Source organism: Aulonocara sp. 'chitande type north' Nkhata Bay, linkage group LG14, assembly GCF_057382095.1.
Source record: "Aulonocara sp. 'chitande type north' Nkhata Bay isolate Kocher_YH1m ecotype deep benthic linkage group LG14, A_spYH_male_GT1.1, whole genome shotgun sequence".
NCBI lineage: Eukaryota > Metazoa > Chordata > Actinopteri > Cichliformes > Cichlidae > Aulonocara > Aulonocara sp. 'chitande type north' Nkhata Bay.
Window position 1 is genome coordinate 4,202,322 of NC_141357.1, and position 23,058 is coordinate 4,225,379.

Genomic DNA, 23,058 nt, shown 5'->3' on the forward strand with positions numbered 1-23,058 from the left:
ACAAGGAATACTTCTCAAAATCACCTGGTGGACAGGTCTTAATCCATGAGGCACTGCCCAGCACCTGCAGGAAGAGCTATAGAGGTCCATTGTGTTGTGGACAGGGTCCCACATAGCAGACAGGTCTGACCCAGATCTGGTGACAAGCCGGCACTGCTGGCTGACTTCTGGTATGGTAAATGGTATGTCATTCAGGTCAGGCCTGACGCAGATGGCACTGTTTATGTGATGGCACGCCACATCTGGCCCGATTGTGGTTTGGTTTATGTGGCCCAGGCTCATAGAAAACAGGTCTGACCTGGATCCGGTATCAAGCTGGCACTTCTGACTGACTGGTGTTATAGCAGGGTGTATGTCAACCAGTTGTATGTTCCTATTTTCCTATTTTAGTTAGAAGACCCAAATGCTATGTTGCAATACTACACTGCTATGGTAGCCAATGTTTCAAATGCAGGTTTGACAGGTTTGTGAGTGTACACTTTATCCAAAACCTATTGAGGGTTTACTCGCATTGAGCGGGAAATTATTAAAACTCTCCCACGTCCACCCTCTTGTCTCTGAACTTGCTTCTGGCCTTGGTCCGAGCCTTGAATGCAGCAGAGTTGTGAAGATGCCTTTCAAAGCGAGAGATTTTCATGGCCTTCATGGTGGCTGAATCAACCAGCATAGGTGGCAACCACCGGGTGGCTGTAGCTCAGGAGGTAGAGCAGGTCACCCACTAATCAGAAGGTTAGTGGTTCGATCTTTGGCTCTTCCAGTCTGCCTGTCAAGATTCTGAATATGTATAAATGTAGTCAGGAAGCACTCAGTTTAGAGGGAAGTGTGTGAATATGGCATGTTGTATGGAGCACTTGGAGTAATCCAGGAGAGTAGACAAGTGCTCTATAAGAAACAGCCCATTCACTGTCTGAACAGAGTTTCATACTGTTACTTTTGCACTATTATGTTCTGGCACATGTTGTTATTACGTGGCTTGATTAAGGTACACATTAGCCTGACATCTGGGGCCAGAGCTGAAACTGTTCTGGGCCAGCACAGGGCCAGCAGTGTGTCTGCAACTGGCCCGTGGCTGCACACAACTTACACATGGCCCACATATTGCAAAGAATAACGGCCCTTTGGTGGCCCAGATCTGGTTTTCCAGAGGTAACCCACACATGGGCCAGCACGGGACCACCAGTGTGTCTGCAACTGGCCTTGTGCTGGCCCATGTGTGGATTACCTCTGGAAAACCAGATCTGGGCCACCAAAGGGCTGTCATTCTTTGCGGTATTTGGGCCATGTGTAAATACGTTGTGTGGGCTATGTGGGGTTGACCCTTGGGGGTTCAATCCCCAGCTGCTTAACCCTAGAACAGTATCGCTGGGTGATTTTCACCCGAGCAAATACATTTACATGATTTCTCTCTCCTGCAGCTGTGAGCGTGTCGAGGAGACTGTGCCTTCACCAGGGAAGTCTGGTAAATAATTACAGTGGGGGTAAATAATTATTTTAAGACCTGTTGATCAGTCAATCAATCAACCACTCCAACCAACACAGACGCTACTGATCTGAACTCATTATGTGCATAAAGCAAATAACACTGATATTGTTAAAACAATTTCTATTTTTCTGATCACAGAAAAGGATTCCCAATTCCTAATTTGACTAATTTGCCATGATCAGTTTTAATTGAGCTTAACTGAGAAGATAGCAGTGCTTCTATATCCGGTTCCCATTTAGCTTGTTCATTCCATGATAGAGCTTTAACTGCAGTTATGGATTGCATAGCGAACTGTGTTCATATATGATCATTTCTTAATGTTCCTGAGTCCATGTAGTGATTTAAATGATAAATGGTAAATGACCTGTATTTGTATAGCGCTTTACTTAGTCCCTAAGGACCCTGAAGCGCTTTACGCTACATTCAGTCATCCACCCATTCACACACACATTCACACACTGGTGATGACAGCAGCCCTGGGCCGCACTGACAGAGGCTAGGCTGCCGGACACTGGCGCCACCGGGCCCTCTGACCACAACCAGTTATTGACCAGAATCATGCCTGTTTTTAATGCAACAGCGCCTGAGGGCATAAAGATCAGGGTGATCCAATACAGATTTTTGGCCTTGTCCCTTGTATCAGAATTTTCTCCAGATTTTGGTGATGAGGTTATGTACTGTAGATGATCCACAATTTGTATTTGTAGTTTTTTTGCAGATTGGTAAATCTCTGCCCAGTTTACTTCTAAAAAGCTCTACCTCTCTAAGATTTAAAAAAAAAAAAAAATTTTATATTGAATCATGCTTTTGTCCCGGATTAAGGAATGCTGGACCTGCTCTTTATCCTCTCAAAGATGTTCTAGCGTGCATGGAAGTTTGCCCAACCAATCTAAATGCATTTTTTGGACATGGAGAAGGCTACATGAATAGGGTGTCTGACCCTTTGTTACGTTGTTGTTATGTTAAGCTATTTAGCCCATGTACATCATCGCAAGAGTTTGGTCTGCATTGTTGGACTAATTTCTGGTGGGTGTTGGACTGTTTATGGACAGAATTTGTAGCTGTAGCAAAAGATGCACACATCCCCTTGTTCCCAGTTGATTTTAATCATCCAATGAGAAAGCAGCTGGGCAACCAGAGGAAGTTTTCATTATCACTATAAATAAATATATTAGATATTATATATATAAATAATATATATATTATTTATATGCAACAGTCAGTATATAATTAAGCATCTGTTAAAATCACATAGAAATGATGGTTTTGTGTTTAACAGTAACGACACTTAATGCTCTTTTTCTGATTTAGGATTATGCGTTTAAGGAGTTGGCGACACAGTTTTTATCTTCATCCTTTACTCCAGAACACACAAAACTGCCAAGGTTGAAGCTGGCTCATGGGCTGGCTGATGCACACACACACACACATACACACACACACACACACACACAAAACTCAGAACAGTAATTTCTACTACTCAAATTACATTTATCATTCATGTATTAATTACATTTATATTTTAAGTTATCTTTTATTAAAAACAAATTTGCCTTATTATTACGAAATAGAGAAACACTCTGTTTTAGTACTTCACAATTTAATAAAAGGTTTAAATAATCAATCCCCGCGACCCTGAAAAGGATAAGCGGAAGCGAATGGATGGATGGTTTAAATAATCATTAGTGTTGGTTAGAAAATGTCAAATTATGCAACTATGTGGATTATTTGGCACATAGAGAATGCTCTAAAGCTCTTTTCTTGTCTTCACTGTAATAACTCTGTCTCTGGCTGCCTTTCGAAGCAGCTGAGCTCTGTGATGGACAGCTAAGGACAGATCATTTCTTAGTGGCCCTCGGGAGCTTTCTGCTCCACCGCCTTCATCCATCTCTAAGCTAAAAAGTAAACTTTTGCTGAAGTGCTTCTTTATGAAGAAGAACATCCTCTCTGTGTCCCCTTGGTACTTCCCTTCAGGGAGTGTCCACTCCAGCATTATTGCTGAATTACAATTTTGTGCCTGAATGTCTGTCTCGGAGCAGGGTTTGTCTGTCAGTGCTTTGCTCTGTTATTATCTTGCACACAGATGAGCTGATTAATCAAGCTACTCCCACTTTGCTCTTCCTGACCTGAAAAGTCGAGAAGAAATTAATACCTTGATATTTATTTTCCCAGTCCACTCTCTTCATAACAGCGAGTCTCTGGGTTGTTCTGCTGTGGTCCCTGTTTGGACCTCTTGATTAAGGGTTAGTGATGCAATGATGCTGTTGTAATTTATTTCAGTCCTATGGCAGTCCAGTCATAAGAAATGCAAACAGAGTAGATATTAGCTGAGAGCTTGAAGTCATCATGGGTGTCAACAAAAGAGATAACAAAGTCAACTGATAAAGTAAGAGATATAAGAGACGGGGCTTCTATGGTGTTTGAATTGTTTAGACTATTACTTTTTAAGGTGTAACGGTAATTTTATGAAAAGGGTAAAAGGTGTGTTTGTATGTGGGTGTGTGAGTGTTGAAAAATGTTTTGTTTTTGTTTTTTAATTTACAGACTGCTTGCAGATTGCTATGAGCTGCTGTGGTTCCGATATATTTGCAGTAAATATAAACTAGAGGTTTCACAGATTGAATAAACAGGCTACATAGCAGAAACCGACATATGTACATTGTTACTGCTGATTACTAATTCTGAACATAAGATACATAAAATATTATTCAACAGCACTGGTAATGTTTTAATAGAAAGAAGAAATATTTCAATTTAAATGTGAGTTAATTCTTTACTGATTCCTGTCTAAGCTTGATTCCAAAGGGAGAGCAAGACAGAGAGCACTTCTATTGTACAGCACAGATTCTCTCCCTTTACCTCTGACACTTCAAATGAGCTTTAAGGACCAGAAATATGTGGGGCTCTTAGGGCTGCACGATTTTGCATAAAATGAGAATCACGATTTTGCTTATTATTGAGATCGCGATTCTCACGATTCACGATTCTCTCACGATTTTCTTTTCCAATATAAATATTTATTGCACTTATTAATTGCACATCAACTTAGTAACAGTTGAGACTGAACATAAAAACAATAAATAAACATAAAAACAACAAATGTCTCACATTTTGTCGTTGTACTGCTTGAAATTCCGTCTCCACCGTTGCTCGACGCTGCGTGTATAGAGCAGGTAGTGCAACAATAGAAAAATAGTTGCGGGACGGCACTGTGTAGCGTTTGTCTAGGGTGTTGATCGTTTTCCTAAATCCCTCGATTTGCACAGTGTTGATGGGAGCCATATCTTTGGTCAGGTGATAAGTGATAGTCTCTGTAATTTCTTTGTGCCTGCGGGAGTTCGACAGGTATAGGGAAGCGCTGTATAAGGTTCCCGTTATTGGTGTTTGATTTTCTCCTGTCACTTTCTCATCATCCCTGACGTGCTCTCCGTTGTTTTTTCCCTGCCAATTTTAGCAGCCAGCTTCTGTATCACGTGGTATAAGGCTCCGCCCTTGTCATTTGTTGAGCAGGAAGAGTGAGCGCTTGTTTTCACGCAGATTACGTCCCGGATCAAAATGCGGTACAATCGTCGTCTTTTTTTTTTCTTTTTTTTTTTAAATCGTTGTCATTTGGAAATGAATGCATAAGTATGCATTGAGATCGCGATTTTCTAACGATTAATCGTGCAGCCCTAGGGGCTCTGCTCTAAATATTTGGGGTGCGGACTCACTGAAAAGCTACAGGGTCCACAGGGTTAGCACTGTCAACTTAGCTAGCAGATTCCTTCCTAAGGTTCCCATCTGGTCCCTTTCTGTAGGAAGTTTGCATATTCTGATTTGTGTAGCCTTTCTTTCCCTCTGGGTTTCCTCCCTTTAGATTTCCTGCAATTGAAGGTAATGCAGGTTCAGGTTAACTGTGGTCTCTAAACTAGCCATGGAAATGAGGTAGACGAAGAGCCTAAAGTTTATAGAATAAAGACGTTTAAATGTGGTTTGTAATTTAAAGTGCTATATGAATGTTACCACTATACAGAACTATATTTCTTTAGATATAAATTAGCATTTGTTTATTAAAAGTATAACATTGTTGTTTAGAGGCCCTTTGTTAATGCTTTCATATTTCTACATTTATAAACTATTATGAACCAGCTAATCAAAACGTTTTTCATGGTCAATTAAATCGCTCACACAGAAACTTAAAGTCTTTCCTGTTTTCTTGCTGACTTGATGATAGTTTAACTGACACAACACTTCACAAATGTCTCCACTCGTAACCCCCCCCCCCACACGCACACACACACACACACACACACACACACACACACACCCCACACACACACACACATACATTCCCTTCCCTATAATTAATTGGTACTTTATAATAAAAACTATTATTTTTATGCAATGAGGTGTATTTAAAGACCTATTCTTACCTGGACTCTGCATGGTGGTGATGATGGTGGTGGTTGTGATAGTGGTGGTAGTTGTCTCCTCTTCATCACTGCCTGCCCCTGCAACCTTTTCCCTTGCAGCAGTATCACTGGAGGTCATAATGGTAGAATGTTTGGGGCCTTTCAAAACTCTGCCGGTAACTGGAAGAAGTGCACTGGAGAGAGAAGTGGTTGCTAATGCATGTATGGAAAGGGTTGCTTGCATGTTGGAGCTTTCAGGAGTCTCATCTGAAATCCTTTCATCACTGTTATCCAGTGTTCTCCTGGATGGTGATGTGGAAAGCTGAGAGCTTGATCCTCCACTGTCTTCAAGGTACTTTGCCTGACCACGAGGGCCTGGGTGGGCCTGGTTTTGGGGCGGATTCCGGTAGAGTGGGTGATGATTCAGGATGTTGATTGGCGGTGCAGTGGTGACCACAGGGAGCCTCCTGTCTGTGTCCTGGGTGGTAGGGTAAAGGTTGGGAATGCCCCCAGGAGTGATGGAGAGACTATCCTCAGAGGCAAAGGCTGCAGAGAATGAAAGAAAATCATAGAGGGATGGTGGTTCATATCACAGACTTAATCATCACCTGGCCAAGTGCAGGAATTCCACGCTTTACTTTCCTGCTTGCTGCTCTAGTTCTGAACCTCTCCATCCACAGCCATTATCACACTTCTAGCAGATCAACTTTTAAAAAACAAAACAACAATGATAGTGCATAGTTTTTATAATTGCAAGGTCCAAATCAATATGTAGAAGAAATGGAAAAAATGAGTCTCAGGGGGTTAAAATCAAGACTAACATTATAAAGACATGATGCATTTATAGGAACTTTTATTAATTCCCTTCAAAGATGGAAAAAGGTTTTGTGCTACTTTGCAGTATGGTTCTGTTGTAAATATTTTACTTTGGAGAAGGTGGTTTAAAATGTAGAATATTCAGTTTGTGATTCGCATGTTTTCATTTCTTATTATGTGTTGACTGTTTTGTACAATTTTTTTATTTTATTTTACTTAGTTTACGTTCATAGTGTGAACTTCAATTTTTTGTTATGTTGTAAAAGGAATATTCTGCTGACACAAGTGAGTAGCATGATCGAACTAAATGCTAAATGGACTTGTTCTTATACATAATGGTTTTCTGCTCTACCCGAGCACTCAGAGTGCTTTACACAACTTGCCTCACTCACCCATTCACACAAGTACTTTTTTCTACGGTATTCACACATATCCATACTCTGATCGGGGCGATCTCAAGAGTTGGGAGTTCGCCTTGTAATCGGAAGGTTGCCGGTTCGAGCCCATGGCTTGGACAGTCTCGGTCGTCGTGTCCTTGGGCAAGACACTTCACCCGTTGCCTACTGGTGGTGGTCAGAGGGCCCGGTGGCGCCAGCCTCGCCTTTGTCAGTGCGCCCCAGGGTGGCTGTGGCTACAATGTAGCTTGCCATCACCAGTGTGTGAATGTGTGTGTGAATGGGTGGATGACAGGTTGTGTAAAGCGCTTTGGGGTCCTTAGGGACTAGAAAAGCGCTATACAAATACAGGCCATTTACCATCGAAGCATCAGAGAGCAAATTGGAGTTCCTGCCCAAGGATATTTGGCATGCAGACTGGAGCAGATGGGGGTCAAATTAGTAGTTGACGTGGTAGAGGAATCTCCCTGGCAATCTCTCTCTGGAAATGTCAAAGAGATATTCTGCGTGCACATTGTGAATAAACCTCTGGTCTTTCATAGTAAATTCATGTGAGACAAGTGTGCTAGGCAAGCTGTCACTGGTTTAGCTTTCACTGCTCTGAGATCAGTTGCCAGCTGTGCTTTGTATGGAAACACAGCTACTATTAGCAAGCAAACAAGCTTCAAAGATTAAGCTTTCCTCTTGCTCGCCAACTTGGTCAACATGTGTGATGTAGAGAAAAACTGAAGAAGCTTCTCCTATGGGAGGTGAAATGTCTTCAAGAAACTCAAAGAAGTCCAGTTGCTTTCTTTCAAAGCTCCTTAGACCAGCGGTTCCCCAACCGCCATGGACCGGTTTATGTCCAACAATATTTTCACGGACTGGCCTTTAAGGTGTCACGGATAAATACAACAAAATAAAACCAGTACCGGCACCGAAAAAAAGAAGATTTATTCATAACACAGGAAACGACCCAGGGAAACAGAGTTAACGATAAAACGATAACTAAATAATGATAAAAACCCTGAAAATCGTAAATTTCACACTCAAGCCTCAACTCTTGCAGCCCGGTACCAAACAACTCACGGACTGCCTTAGACTACCATGACCGGGATGAATCTCCATCAACTAGAGAAGATTTCATGAAATGTAATGAATGAAAAGACTCACTGTACAGCATTGAACAAAACTGTCACACTTTTTATGGTGGTGAAATAAGTCATGCTGCATTGTACAGAACTAATCATTTTTATTAATTTAGTGCTGAATTAAAAAACGTTAGGAGAATAACAAATGGAGATTAAATTCTGGAAATTCCCTGTACTAGATTTCTTGGCCATGGGTGTGTAAGCACAATGATTAAATGATTAAACGATACAAATGATTACATTTGTATGATCTCTACAGTCAGAAAAAGACTATTCATGGCTCAAATGTTTTGTAAAACAATTTCAAAATGCTGTGTAATTGAAACATGTTTTAATATCACAAAGCTGCAGTGATTTTGATAGCTTAACTTCATATCGCAGAATTAAACTGACATGCAGTCCCCCTCTTTATATCTTTACTCTGTCCAAAGCGGTGCATCCTGACATCCAGGCAGCGAGGGCCCGTCACATGCTTTTGGATGGAGACAATAACATTTACTCATATATCACTGCAAATTCATACCATTTTTTTTAAAGCTATTAAGTCAGACTTGCTCTCAACACTTATTTATGTGGAGCAGTGCATTAGTGTAGGGAGTCAATTGGCAAATGGGAAAGTTCTTTTAAAAAGCCCAACAGTACAACCCAAAGAGTTCTCATAAATTATTCACATTAGTGGATTCTACCCTCGCTATCATCCTCGTAATAAGCCTTAATGTTCGTTCCTGAGGAGATTTGATGAGCCGCTATAATTCTCCCAATGTAATGATTAGTGCTGCCCTCCCAAGTGCACCTGTGAGATCTAATCTGAGACCACTTCAGGAGGCTATCATCCACTGAGGGAAGTCTTATGTTTCCTTAACAATGCTTCATTTCCACCATAATAACTCCCACTCTCTTCCAGCTAATAGCTATCTGCTTCAAACAATCAGGCTTTATTGTAGCTGTGCCACTTTCCTCCCAGCAACTCCCTTGTCAAACATGTGCACAGCTCTTTGCACACAATTGAGTAGATTTGCAAGTAACAAGGAAAATAAAGGAAAATAAAGAATCTTAAGTCAATTGACTGAACATCTGCAGCTTGCTGCTACAAAGTCTATAATGTAATGGATATGCTTGTGTTTTATTTGGGTCAAAATAATTCAGTTGTGTGTTAGAATATTGCAGATACAGAAGGATTTGAAATCTATAAAAATACATAAGTATACTGAAGGGTATATGCCAAACTATAATCAATATTGATAATACTGATGATTAATTAAGGAGTAATTTCAGATCAATAGATTAATTCTTCTCCCTCTTTTTACTATTATTATTATTATTTTTAGTAGTAGTAGTATTGAGAACAGATTTGCCCAATCCTGCATTTTAATGGTCATCCAATTCAATTTAATTCCGTTTTATTTATATAATATATAGTTTTACATTTTATCAGCTCTGTTTCTTCCTTATTACACAGAAACTACCACAGGGACTTGAGTGATAATAACTTAGAAATTATTACATTCTTGTTTCTGCCATCTCAACAATAATGAATTACAGTAGTCCAGCCTAGGATCAATAACTGTACTGTGATGAGTTCTGAAACCTGACTGAAACTCTGCAACATATGAATACAGTTGTGGTCAAAAGTTTACATACACTTCTAAAGAATATAATATAATGGCTCTACCGAGTGTCCCGTTATTTCTAAAACTCTGATTTTTCTCTGATAGAGTGATTGGAACAGATACTTCTTTGTTAACAGGGTTAACAGAAAAAAGTGATCACATTTGCTGGTGACCCAAAATAAAGTCATAAAAGAACCAAACTTCATGAATGTTTTTTGTTAGTATCTTGCCCAAGGACATTTGGCATGCAGCCAGGAGGCAGCCTGGGATCGAACCACCGACCTTCTGATTAGCGGCTGACCTGCTCTGCCACCTGAGCTACAGCCACCCCAGGTAAATAGCACCATATAACTTTGTTGTTTGCAAAACTTGTGCATAATTTTTAGAAAGGTATCATTTCTATTTGCATTTCAAGTTATGAAAATGATTCGTTAAACATGTTTGTGGTTTTTACAGTAAAAAAATATAATATATTTTCTACTCGGATTTAAAAACAATTTTTGTCTGAATTTAGATCAATTGTGCTAATATAGTATGCCAAAATGAAAAAATAACGCCAATTTCAGATATTTGAGGTTGTGCTGAAAATAATGATACCAAACAAGGCAAGATAAACAATTTTTAAAGGTGAAATATAGAGGTAAAATCAAAAGTAGTCAAAAATGGCCAATTATACCCTGGACCCCAGAGGGTTAATTAGAGATAGACTGATCACAATTAAGATCAAAGCATTAATTAATAGCAGGACTTCTCTGAGCAGTCTTGTAGAAATTGGATCTACTGGATACATTAATAGTTAGGAGGAGGTAATTATTGAAGTTCTGGGAGGTTTTTTCTTTCAGTGAAGCCACAGTATCCAGGGCAATACCATTTGACACACATAAAATAGTATTTTTTCACCAATAAAATTATTCCAAAGTTCTATTAGCTGAAGATTTGGTTTATATAAATATGCTGTGTAGTGTGTGCTTAGAAAATTAAGGGAGCTGGACAAGTTGAGGCCAATTGAACAGTATCTGAAAGTCATGTCCATAAGAAAGCTTCATCAGAAATGGTCTCAGTGGAAGGGTGATTGTCAAGAAGCAATTCTTAAAGAAATGAAACAGGAAAAAAAGACCTCCACAACAGTATTGAAGCATTGTTGAATCATCTTGTCGGAGAGTAGAACAAAAGGCAGCCAACATCCAAAGAAGACCTTGGGTATGTCATTCAAGAAACCCAGAGGACTATTAATGAAAACTGCTTAAAGAAATGAGAAGAAGCTTTTCTCAGAGATTTTAGTCTTGTTGAAGAATAAAAGTAATACCAAACCGTGGCAAACAATCTAATCTTAGAAGCTTAGAATTGTAAAAAGTCTTTTTTTTTCCTTATGGAGTGAAAAAGTCTTTTTAATATGTTTGTCTCACTTAAATGTTTCAGATTATCAAAGAAATTAAAATATTACACAAGCATAACAAAAGTTAACACAAAATGCAGTTTCTAAAGTGTTTATTGTTGATAAGGGGAAAGAAAACAAACCTACATGGTCCTGTGTGAAAATGATTGCCCCCTAAACCTAATAACTGGTTGGGTCACCCTTAGCAGCAACAGCTGAAATCAAGCTTTAGCAATGACTGGCAATCAGTCTTTTACTATTCAATTCAATTCAATTCTATTTATATAGCGCCAAATCACAACAAAAGTCGCCTCAAGGCGCTTCATAGATACAGAGAAAAACCCAACAATCATATGATCCCCTATGAGCAAGCACTTTGGCGACAGAGGGAAGGAAAAACTCCCTTTTAACAGGAAGAAACCTCCGGCAGAACCAGGCTCAGGGAGGGGCGGGGCTGATGGGATTTCCGGCTCTTTTTAGTGAGCCGAACCGGCTCTTTCGGCTCCGAACCGAAAAAAAAAAAAAGTGGTTTTATTTATATATAAATATATGCGGTGGCCCCTAGAGACAAAACACGTACAAACTCCAAAAAGCACATACAAACTCCAAAACACATTTCTAGCATGAACTGAACTTCCAAAACAGAGCTACCTAGATCACTTAAATTACACAATTGAAAGCATGAAAGCATATGTGTATTGTTTGTGTATTTATACACAAGCATTCATATATAGTCAAATAATTAAAAAGAAAAAAAGTTCATTTACCTGTTATTACCACACAGAAAATCCGGTCATTGGTATTTACTGGCTTGTGTAGCCACTAGGTAACAAAAGCTCAACACTGCCACTAGCATCCTGGAGCACTTCTGTTATCTTTTGTAGGATGATCTGATATCCTCGTGTTGGTGTTGTTCCCAGACCATCATGAAAATGTTGTTCCAGGTTCAACATTGCAAGTGACCAATCACATTATTGTGACGTTATTCTTTTGCGCGCCAAGCCATTCGTGCATTTATGAAATTCCAATGTTGCAAGGACAATATCAATTCTGCTTACTGTTTATTAAAGGGTTACGGTTAGGGTTAGGGTCAGGGTCCGTTGATCGGCGGACAGAGGCGGTTTCACGCAGCTTTAGTACAGTTTTTTGTTTTACGCCGGTTTTTCCCGAAGTCGCAAAAGTATGACGTCACAACATTCTGATTGGTCACTTGCAATGTTGATCCTGGAACAACATTTAGTATGATGATCTGGGAACAACACCAACACGAGGATATCAGATCAACCGTCTTTTGTATGTGTTTTGAGTTTTTATGTGCTTTTGAGTTTTTTATGTGCTTCTGAGTTTTTACATGTTTTGGAGTTTGTACGTGTTTTTTACGTGTTTTGGAGTTTGTACGTGTTTTGTCTGTAGGGGCCACCATAAATATACTTTTATTTATTCACTCCACATAAAATGTAATAAATAAATCATATAATACAAAAATCAACTATTCACATTTCAACTTTTAACTATTTAAATTTTCAGCTTTTTCCTTTTAAAGTGAAACAACACAAAACACTGCAACACAATTAAATATAAATTATAATATGAAAACAAAAAGAAGATGCACATTCTCTGTCATATGGACCTGCATGAATAAACTTTCTGAATCCTTTATCATCCGCAACTGAAAATAGTTGTGGATGATTACTATACCTTTCTAATGTGACGTTGTTGTCCCTGGCTCTCTTTGTCCATCTCTCCCTCCCGCTCTGTTCCTGTGCTACTGAGTGTAACTACCGCCCCTCTTCCCAGCGTAGAGCACAAGGCTCGCATGCTGAGTGAAGCGGAAAAAAAGTGCGAGAGAGGGTGAGAGAAAGAAAAAAAAAAACATGGCTCGCGATAAGGAGCCGGCTCTAAGAGCCATTTCGTTCGCGACCGACACATCAGTACAACATGTGTTCTGCGCAATGCTCTGAAAATAATTTTGGTAGGCTGGTCACTCCCAGAAAGGTTTACCACGGTTCCATGTTCTTACCATTACTGGATAATGGCTCTCACCATGGGTAAATGGAGTCCCAAAGCCTTAGAAATGGCTTTGTTACACTTTTCCGACTGATAGAGGTCCGTGATTTTGTTTCTAAAGTGTTTTTTTAGATTGTGGTATGATGTGTTGCTTTTTCAGATCCTTTAGCCTGCTTCAATTTGTCAGACAGGTTCTATTTAAGTGATTTTTTTTTTTGATTCAACAAGTCTGGCAGTAATCTGGCATAAGTGTTTAGTGAAACTAAACTCAGCTTTCCAAAAAATGTGGCTAATCACAGTTCATTAATGATTTCATTACTTACATAGGACCAGATAGCTTAATCAATGAAATCATCATTAAAAACTCCATTTTGTATTTACTCAGGTTATCTTTGTCTAATATTAAAATTTGTTTGATGATCTCAAACATGTAGGTATATGACAAATATGAAAAACACCAGAAAATAAGGAAGGGGGCAAACAAAAAAAGCAAAAAAAACCACTTTTTCTTTCACAACGAAGCAGTGTGCTATTCTTTTCTTTCTTTTGGCTGTTTCTTTTCTTCAGCAGCAGGTTTCTGTTCTTTGTGCTACAGCAAGAGGACAATTGTGAAAATGAGCAAAACACCTTCAGGGAATCTTTGATGTCTTCCCCCTAAGCTGTCAAAGAGCCACAACTGATTCTAAGCTCACCTTTGAATAAACCATGATTCCAATACAAATCCCTCACATTAAAGTTCAAAGCAGTTTACAGTAGGAGACACACGCACCCTGGAAGAAAAGCTCTGCTTTGTGCTTCCAAAGCCTGATCTTTGGATTATTCTAAATCTCCCTTTAGCAGTCATTCATCTGAACTACAGTATATCAAACACATTTTTCACAAAATAACCATTCACTTCTACTAAGGTCCTGTATGCCATGAGAAGAATAAGTGAGCCTGAATGGTCTCCTTTTATGAATATTTTGGCTTTATTTGGCTGTTAAAAGACAAAGGAAACAGAACACTCTTTTAATATAAAGGAGCATCTGCATCAAGCAGATGTCTTGCAGCAAATGAACTAAAACAGGGATAAAAGAAGAAGAAAGACCCAAAACAAACTCCTCCTGTGCCTTTTAATGGGATTTCTTTCATTTAAGCTCTCTGAAGTTAGACTGGGTGACCACTTAATGTGAGTGCAGCACATGAAGCACTGGAAGAGTTGCATAGACGTGTGCTTCGGACACTTAAAGTGGTCAAGAAGGAGTGTGTGCAGTACAAGCTGGTTAATAATGTTTTTAATCTATGGAGCATGTTTTCCTATTCTATTCAATTTCATTGCTTTTGCAGTCAAAGCACTCTCTGCTACAAGTCCCACTGACTTCACCTGAACACCTATGTCACGTGCACTCTGATGGCTGCAACTCAGGGTTCAGTATTCTGCCCGAGGATATGCCCCTAAAAGAAGAGAAGTGAAATCATAGACAAGTCACGTACCATTGGCTGCAGTGTAATGGCATGGCCCTGGGTCATTGAGCCTATGTCTCTGTGTTTATGGACTTTTTAGTTTTATTTATTTAAATATGCACTGTTGATTCTTACATTGTTTGATTACTTGCTTCATGTTTTCCTTTGAGTGTAGTTACTCCTCAGTCCTCTATTCCTGCCTATAGTTTGCCTATTGTTTTCATGTATTTTCTGCATTGTGTTATGTTTTGTTGTCAGATTATGGCTGTATAAGAAATTTTGTTCCATCCTCTTGTGTCATTGGCCTTGTATTAGGTTCTCTCATCCTTTTGTTCCGTTGTAGTTATAACATTTTATTTCCTGCTTTATTTTGCTGCTTGTGCCTTGTGTTTAGTTTGACTTCTTCTCTCATTCACTGATTGTTTGCTATGATCGCTTCCCATGATTTGCACCTATATTTTTCCTCCTTTGTCAGTTTGTTACATATACGTTCCTTGATCGTCACATAAATGTAGTGTTTTTCTGGGGGTTTTCGTTTCTTGCAGCCACTCAAACATATGTTCTACCTGAATCACTATTTCAGCTTAAAGTAATTGTGATGATAATGCTTTATTCACCCTATTTTACAAATTGGCGCTAAACAAAATGTTGCATTTTTCTCCAGCACGTTCACTCCCTCAGCGCTAAATTATCTTAGAAAGTCAGATAGTTGTCAAAATATAGAAAGTCAAATATTACAGCAGTGCATGTATTAATGTGTTCCTTTTCATTTTCTCTGTTAAATTAGTCTCACTGGTTTTTCCCTGTGAGGCTTTTTTGAAGTGATTGTTGCAGTTTACTATGTTTCCTTATGTCAGACAATGATTCAATGTTATCATAACTGAATAGTAAAATTTAAAAGCCTTTCAAGAGCTTCCATTGTGGTTTACCACAAATCACAAGAAGCTCAGTCCTCACCAGTGTAATTGAAATATTTTGAGTGAACCTCGCAGACACATGTCATAATGATAAAATTAAATACTCTGCCAGCAGCCACAGTGTGTCAAACACCTTTCTTTTTCCTCCACCATACTTTGCATCTTTGCTTTTTTAGTCACAAACATTCACCCTTGAGCTACAGATTAGCGATGTATTCTCTTTGTGAAGCTGCACAAAGCTCAAGCAATTAAAGGCTCTTCTCTTGCTTAACAAGCCCAAATCCAGACATGCTTTTATTGCATTTGATTTTGCTCGCTGTATGTGCCAAAATGCTGAGAGACAGGGACCCTGTTTTTGCTCTAAGTGTAGCAGTAACCAGTGAGGATTCAGGGTGAGCTCAGGTTTTGGTGGCTGTCACTTTTCCACCCATGGATTGTAGAAAAAGAAAGAGACACACACAAAAAAAAAAAAACAGTCCTAGAGAGAAGTCTGGATCCACCTATCTAACAATGGCAAGCAGAAATTGTTTGGCAGACGTCCACCTCATCACTGGCAGGAATTGTGATTTAGAGGGAAAGTACTTACTGAGACAAAACAAAGCTGTGCTATCAGTGCTTGATATGTCTGACCTGGCAGAAATTCATTCAGGGCTGTAAAAATGATTGAATTGATGACTCCAAACTGATTTATAACTGGATGTTGTAGTGACCACACAGGTGAATGCTGTTAATAGTTGAGTAAAATAGAAGTGACCACACTGCATGTGTAGAGATAATAAGCTAGAAGGAACTGTTTTCTTACTGTATTTGCTTGTAGAAACTCTATTCAGTTCAAGCATATGTTTGTTTAACAAGTCTACATATTATTTAATGTATATACCACCAATTCACAGCAAGTGCCACCTGAAGGCACTTTACATTGTAGACTAGACTAAAATAATCAAACACAAAATAAAATCACAGCAATCACATGACCACAGACGAGCAAGTGGTAGGAAGGAAAGATTCTCTTTAACAGAACAAAAGCTCGAGCAAAACCAGGTTTGGGGGGAGGGGCAAGCCATCTGTCACGACTGGTTGAGGAAAGGGAAAAAAAGAGAACACAAGACATTCTTTGGGGCACAAAGGCAGAGTTTAGTAATTAGCAGCAATAGTGACGCATAACAACAAGGAGAGACAAAATAGGTGAGTGGAAAAGAAATGCTTAGTGGATCATGGGAATGCCCTAGCAGCCTAAGACCATAGCAATTTAAGTAAGGGAGGGTTCAGGGTCACCTGATTCATCCCAGTGTTCTCAAAAAGGAAAGTTTTAACCCCAGTATAGAGAGGGTGTCTGTCTCCCAAATCCAAACTGGTAGCTGGTTCCACAGATGAGGGATCTGAAAGCTGAAGGCTTTTAAATACCCTAGGAATCACAAGTATGTTTTCAGTCTGAGAGTATAGTGCTTTATTGGAATAATATGCAAATAATATGCTACTATGCATTCTTTAAGATATGATGAGGCCTTTTTATGTAAGACTTTGTATGTAGAGACAGATTTTAAATTTGACTCTAGACTTGACAGGTAGCCAATGAAGAGAAACCAATATGGGAGAAATATCCTCTCTATTTCCAGTTACCCTGTCTAGTTTTCCTGTCGGTACTGTCGCTGCAGCATTTTGGATTAACTGAAGGCTTTTTAAGGAAAATGTAGAACATCCTAATACAGGGAGTGCAGAATTATTAGGCAAATGAGTATTTTGTCCACATCATCCTCTTCATGCATGTTGTCTTACTCCAAGCTGTATAGGCTCGAAAGCCTACTACCAATTAAGCATATTAGGTGATGTGCATCTCTGTAATGAGAAGGGGTGTGGTCTAATGACATCAACACCCTATAGGGCTTTGGAGTTGACATCACGCCGCAATGCATTGTGGGAGCGCAGCTCCATTTTCGGGGTCTACGAATCAAAACAAACACACTGTGTTGGAACGACTACGACAAGAAACATGCTTAAAAGCAGCTCAAAAGAAAACGGACGGTATAGAGACCGATTGCGTCCAGAGGCGAAGCAGCGGTACTTGAAAAAAAAAAAAATAGAGTGCATCGCAAATCTGGACCCATATGAAATACGGCAGTGGAGTAAAGACCCAGACGACTTACCGCCACTGTCCTACCCCGATATCTTCACGTATCTTGTTTGTGGAGTAAGCGCTTACACAGCGAACCAGTTTCGTAATTACAAGTCACTGGAGGCGCACATCCAATTTACAAATGGCTGGGTGCAAGATTTGGCTATTTTCAAGCCGCCAAACTCTGAGTACGTCGTCAAAGTAAGTCAGCTGGAGTGCATCGAGTGAAATAGCAATTTTCCACCCCCCACCATAATTAATGTTACACATTTATCATTGAACTGCTAAAATATCGTTATCATATTATATGCCCATAATTGTAAAGTACATGCAAATTAACACATTGATAATCGGGTAAATTATTAACGGCAATTTGTGTCCTTCCTGTCTCATTTCATTTATTGTCTTTACATCAACCAATCAAGTCACTCCATTCTATGTTTGATCGCAATTTCTATAACTTCCGAGACCACCAACGATGATATTATTCAGCTATAAAGTGTGATGTGAACATATTTAGAACTTACCGGAATGAAAATGTCTTGAGCACACCAACTGATATCTGGAGACGTAACAGAACTTGATATCAGCTCGTCTCACGGCTGCTATCCAGGCTAGACGCCTTCGTTTGGTAATATCCGATACATGAGCTCCTTCATGTTGCTTCCAGGTTGGGAAAGCATAAAAAGACAATCGAAACTTATTCCCGTGCCGGTCGTAAGATCGAACATTGCAGCGGACCACACAGCAAGTACGAACCATGGCTATGCTTTCGCTCCTTACTTAGACCCCCAAAATGGCGGATCGGGCCAAAATCCTTTCCACGCCCACCCCCGTGACATCACGCTCCAAAACCCTATATCAGGTGTGCATAATTATTAGGCAACGTCCTTTCCTTTGGCAAAATGGGTCAAAAGAAGGACTTGACAGGCTCAGTAAAGTCAAAAATAGTGAGATATCTTGCAGAGGGATGCAGCAGTCTCAAAATTGCAAAGCTTCTGAAGCGTGATCATCGAACAATCAAGCGTTTCATTCAAAATAGTCAACAGGGTCGCAAGAAGCGTGTGGAAAAACCAAGGCGCAAAATAACTGCCCACGAACTGAGAAAAGTCAAGCGTGCAGCTGCCAAGATGCCACTTGCCACAAGTTTGGCCATATTTCAGAGCTGCAACATCACTGGAGTGCCCCAAAGCACAAGGTGTGCAATACTCAGAGACATGGCCAAGGTAAGAAAGGCTGAAAAACGACCACCACTGAACAAGACACGCAAGCTGAAACGTCAAGACTGGGCCAAGAAATATCTCAAGACTGATTTTTCTAAGGTTTTATGGACTGATGAAATGAGAGTGAGTCTTGATGGGCCAGATGGATGGGCCCGTGGCTGGATTGGTAAAGGGCAGAGAGCTCCAGTCCGACTCAGACGCCAGCAAGGTGGAGGTGGAGTACTGGTTTGGGCTGGTATCATCAAAGATGAGCTTGTGGGGCCTTTTCGGGTTGAGGATGGAGTCAAGCTCAACTCCCAGTCCTACTGCCAGTTTCTGGAAGACACCTTCTTCAAGCAGTGGTACAGGAAGAAGTCTGCATCCTTCAAGAAAAACATGATTTTCATGCAGGACAATGCTCCATCACACGAGTCCAAGAGTAGTAATATACCTGAGGAACTTTGTCGCATGGAGTCACACAAACCACCTGCAACTCAACACCTCAAAGACTAAGGAACTGGTTGTGGACTTCGGGAGGTCTAGAGCAGGTCCACTGCCGGTTGAGATAGAGGGGGAGGAGGTGGAGGTGGTCAACAAGTACAAGTACCTCGGGCTGTGGGTGGACAATAAACTGGACTGGTCATGCAACACAGAGCACCTGTATAAAAAAGCCCAAAGCCGACTGTACTTCCTCAGGAGGCTGAGGTCTTTTAACATCTGCAGGAAGCTCCTGAGGATGTTTTACCAGTCGGTGGTTGCTGGAGTACTTTTCTATGCTGTGGTGTGCTGGGGGAGCAGCACAGCAAAGAAGGACTCATCCAGGCTGGAGAAACTGATCAGGAGGGCTAGCTCTGTGGTCGGCATGAAGCTGGACACTCTGGTGACAGTGGCAGAGAAAAGGACATTAAAGAAACTGATGGACATTATGGACAATGCCAGGCATCCTCTGCACACGGCCATTAACAACCAGAAGAGTCTGTTCAGTGACAGGTTGCTTCTCCCAAAGACAAGAACTAACAGACTTAAAAACTCCTTTGTCCCACACGCCATCAGACTGTTTAACTCCTCTCTGGAGGGGAGAGGGAGGGGAAACAGGAGGACAAAGGAGGGAACAACTAAGCTGTAGTGCCTCTTCACCTCACTGTACAATACCTTGTGCAATACTTTTGTAAATAGTCAACGGTGCAATAGACTCAATACTTGAAATGTGCAATTCACTTGTATTTTTATTTTTATTCCTATTTATTCTATTTATCCCCTTCGTATATTTTATTTATAGTCTCTGTATTTATATATATGTGTGTGTGTATAACTCTGTAACTTCTGTCGGTGCTGTGCTTTTTTGGAAATCGAATTTCCCAGAGGAACCCACCCGAGGGATTAATAAAGTTCTATCTTATCTTATCTTATCTTATCTTATACCTATACTTTTTTTGCCCCCCCACACCCCGAGGGCATTCCCCCCACCCCTCTCCCCCCTCCCCCCACCCCGAGGGCATTTTCCCCCCTCCCCTATCCCCCTCCGCGTCCATGTGCGTGTGCACGTGCGCGAGAACGGACTTTTTGCACGTGCATGTGTGTCCAGGGGTCATATGAGTTCACATGTGTTTAATAGAGTATTATTTAATGAAACCATAATGTGTTTTAATTAAACTCTTTTTAAAGGATTGTATAGGTCTCAGAGTTCTGTTATTTAGACATAGGTGATTTAATTGAACTACTTTAGGGGTATTTTAACTAGTTAGGAGCCTTTTGCATTTTCTTCAGTGCTATTTAGGAGCAAATAGTTTTAAAACAGAGGTCCGCAAATAACAGGTATCCCTTTAGAAATAAACAGTGATACTTCTAAAAACCGTGTATGCCCACACAGCATTTAATTTAGCTAGTTTAGGAAGATTTCACTTTTCTAATAGTTTCACAGGCTAATAGTTTTTAAATAGAGCACCTGTGACAAAGTGGAGAAGCAGTTGTAATTCTCTCCATTTGTCCCAGATGTGTTTACCTTTTTTTTTTTGCACATTGTACACGTTATTCTGTTTCTATGTATTTGCTATGATTTGCTATTTGTCAAGTAACATTGCTTCACTCACTATCCCGGGTTTGTTTGTGTAAGCGTTTTGTTGCCGGCAAATCAAACATTCTGCAAATTAAGACAAATACTAAGTTATGTTTCTTTATACTTTATTATGTTACAGATTAAGTCATTTGTTCATACTTACTCTGTTTGTCTTTTCAGTTATCATGAGTGTCAGGTGTGGGGAAACGCCCGCTTGGCATTTCCTCATTTTAAAGTCCTGATCATGTCACACATGACATCATCAGGTCAAACCATGTGGAGGGGTTTCTTTTTCCAGAGAGATGCTTCCTTTTGTTTGTGTTAATGTTTAAAGGGATTTGTTGAATGTTTTTCCTTTTGTTAATACTGCCATTTAGTTGTGTAAATGTGCATATTAGAAGTGTGTAGAGGTTTTGTGTTTTTAGATAACCTGAGTAGAGTTTTAGATCCCTCAGTTGAGTGAGTGGTACTGGCTGGGCAATTGGAGGGAAATTGATGGCCCTATTTAAAGCCAGTCTCTACCAGATGCAGGAGAGAGGAGAGGTGAGCTGTGTCACCAGAGCCATGTTATGTTGAGTTTTGTTAAATGAATTGATTTGGGGAAAGTTTTGTTAAGTTATACATTAAATTAAGTTCACTGCAAATAAATTGCTCACCTTGGAAACCAAAAATGTCTGCATAGTCTGCTTCCCTACCACCTTCCTTGACGTTCGAGTGTGACTACTTCACAGCACCACAAACAACATGTATCCCTTTAGAAATAAACTGTGATACTTCTAAAAACCGTGTATTCCCACACAGCATTTAATTTAGCTAGTTTAGGAAGATTTCACTTTTCTAATAGTTTCACAGGCTAGTAGTTTTTTAAATAGAACACCACAAACAACATGTATCCCTTTAGAAATAAACTGTGATACTTCTAAAAGTACATATTCACACTAGAGCTGTATCAACCACCATGTGGCTTTAATGCAACTAGTCTTATAATTATCTACTAGTCTGCAACAGTTAGACTCGCTGATTACACATAGATGATTTAACTACTTTAGGGGCATTTCACGTTTCTAAAAGTTTCACAGGCCAATAGTTTTAAATAGAGCACCGCAAACAAAAGATGCTCCTTATCAAGAGTATCCCAGCCCAAAGGTGTTTCTAAAAAACACATATCCACACACTCTGTAACAGTTAGACAGAGGGGGTGCAGCAGCTAGGCTCCCAAAAGTCTGTAAAAAGGTATGAAGCAACAAAAGATGCTCCTTATCAAGAGCATCCCAGCCCAAAGGTGTATATTCACAAACAGTTAATGGCTTTAATGCAACTAGTCTTATCATGTCAGAGGCCAGCAGAAACCATGTCCAACAGAGTCTCCAAAGGCTTTCCACCTTTCTTCCTTACATCACACTCTTTTATCTCTACATCTCAGAGCTCAACTGAAAGTAGCCCCACCTATATAAAAACACCCCATCAGACACACAGTATTTTCCTCAGCACTTATTTTTTCACTTGAATGTGCGTTGGAGCCGACTTTGCTACCCGCACAGAGCGTTTCTGACAGTCGGGCGCTGCTTATACAATAGAGAAAAGCAACAATACAGAGTGTTTCTCTGCTCCAAGAAATCCCAGGGCCTTTCACAAGGTAAGCATGTCTGTTATACCCAGGGCGTAAATGTCTGTATGTCAGTGCTGATTATTCAAAACCTGTTTTAAAATGTGACACATATGTTGTCCGAAAACATTTCCTCTAAATTTGCAAAGTTACTGATTTAAAATATATATATTTTCGAATTTTTAGTTGCATGTCAAACATATGATAGACATATTTATATAGCTAAATTCACAATGGTATAACCGTGCTAAATAAAAGAGGCCCAAGCACCAATGCACTCTAATCCACTCCGCTAAACTGTATGTTGATAAGTACATGAAGCGTACCTCTACCTCTACAGCTGAAAACAGTTTGTATCAGCACTCTGAGGGTCTGCTGAATTGTTTTTAATACGGCGCTTTTTGACGAACAGCAGATGATGAAATCCTCTTTATTGTAGAAACTGTCCCTAAGCTATTGTTGCTCATACTTACTGAGGTCCCTAGCTACTTCCTTACTATGTCAGTAAACTTTT

General features: G+C 39.9%; 1 protein-coding gene across 3 annotated transcripts in view; it reads right to left on the minus strand.

Annotated features, from left to right (window-relative positions):
* Positions 1 to 23,058, minus strand: part of sez6b (seizure related 6 homolog b) — a 243,156-nt gene that overhangs the window by 149,231 nt on the left and 70,867 nt on the right. For all 3 annotated transcript variants that reach the window (XM_086260610.1, XM_086260609.1, XM_086260608.1), the window contains exon 2: positions 5,896 to 6,420. In XM_086260610.1, the coding sequence (XP_086116736.1) occupies positions 5,896 to 6,420 (525 nt within the window). The remainder of the gene's footprint in view (positions 1 to 5,895; positions 6,421 to 23,058) is intronic.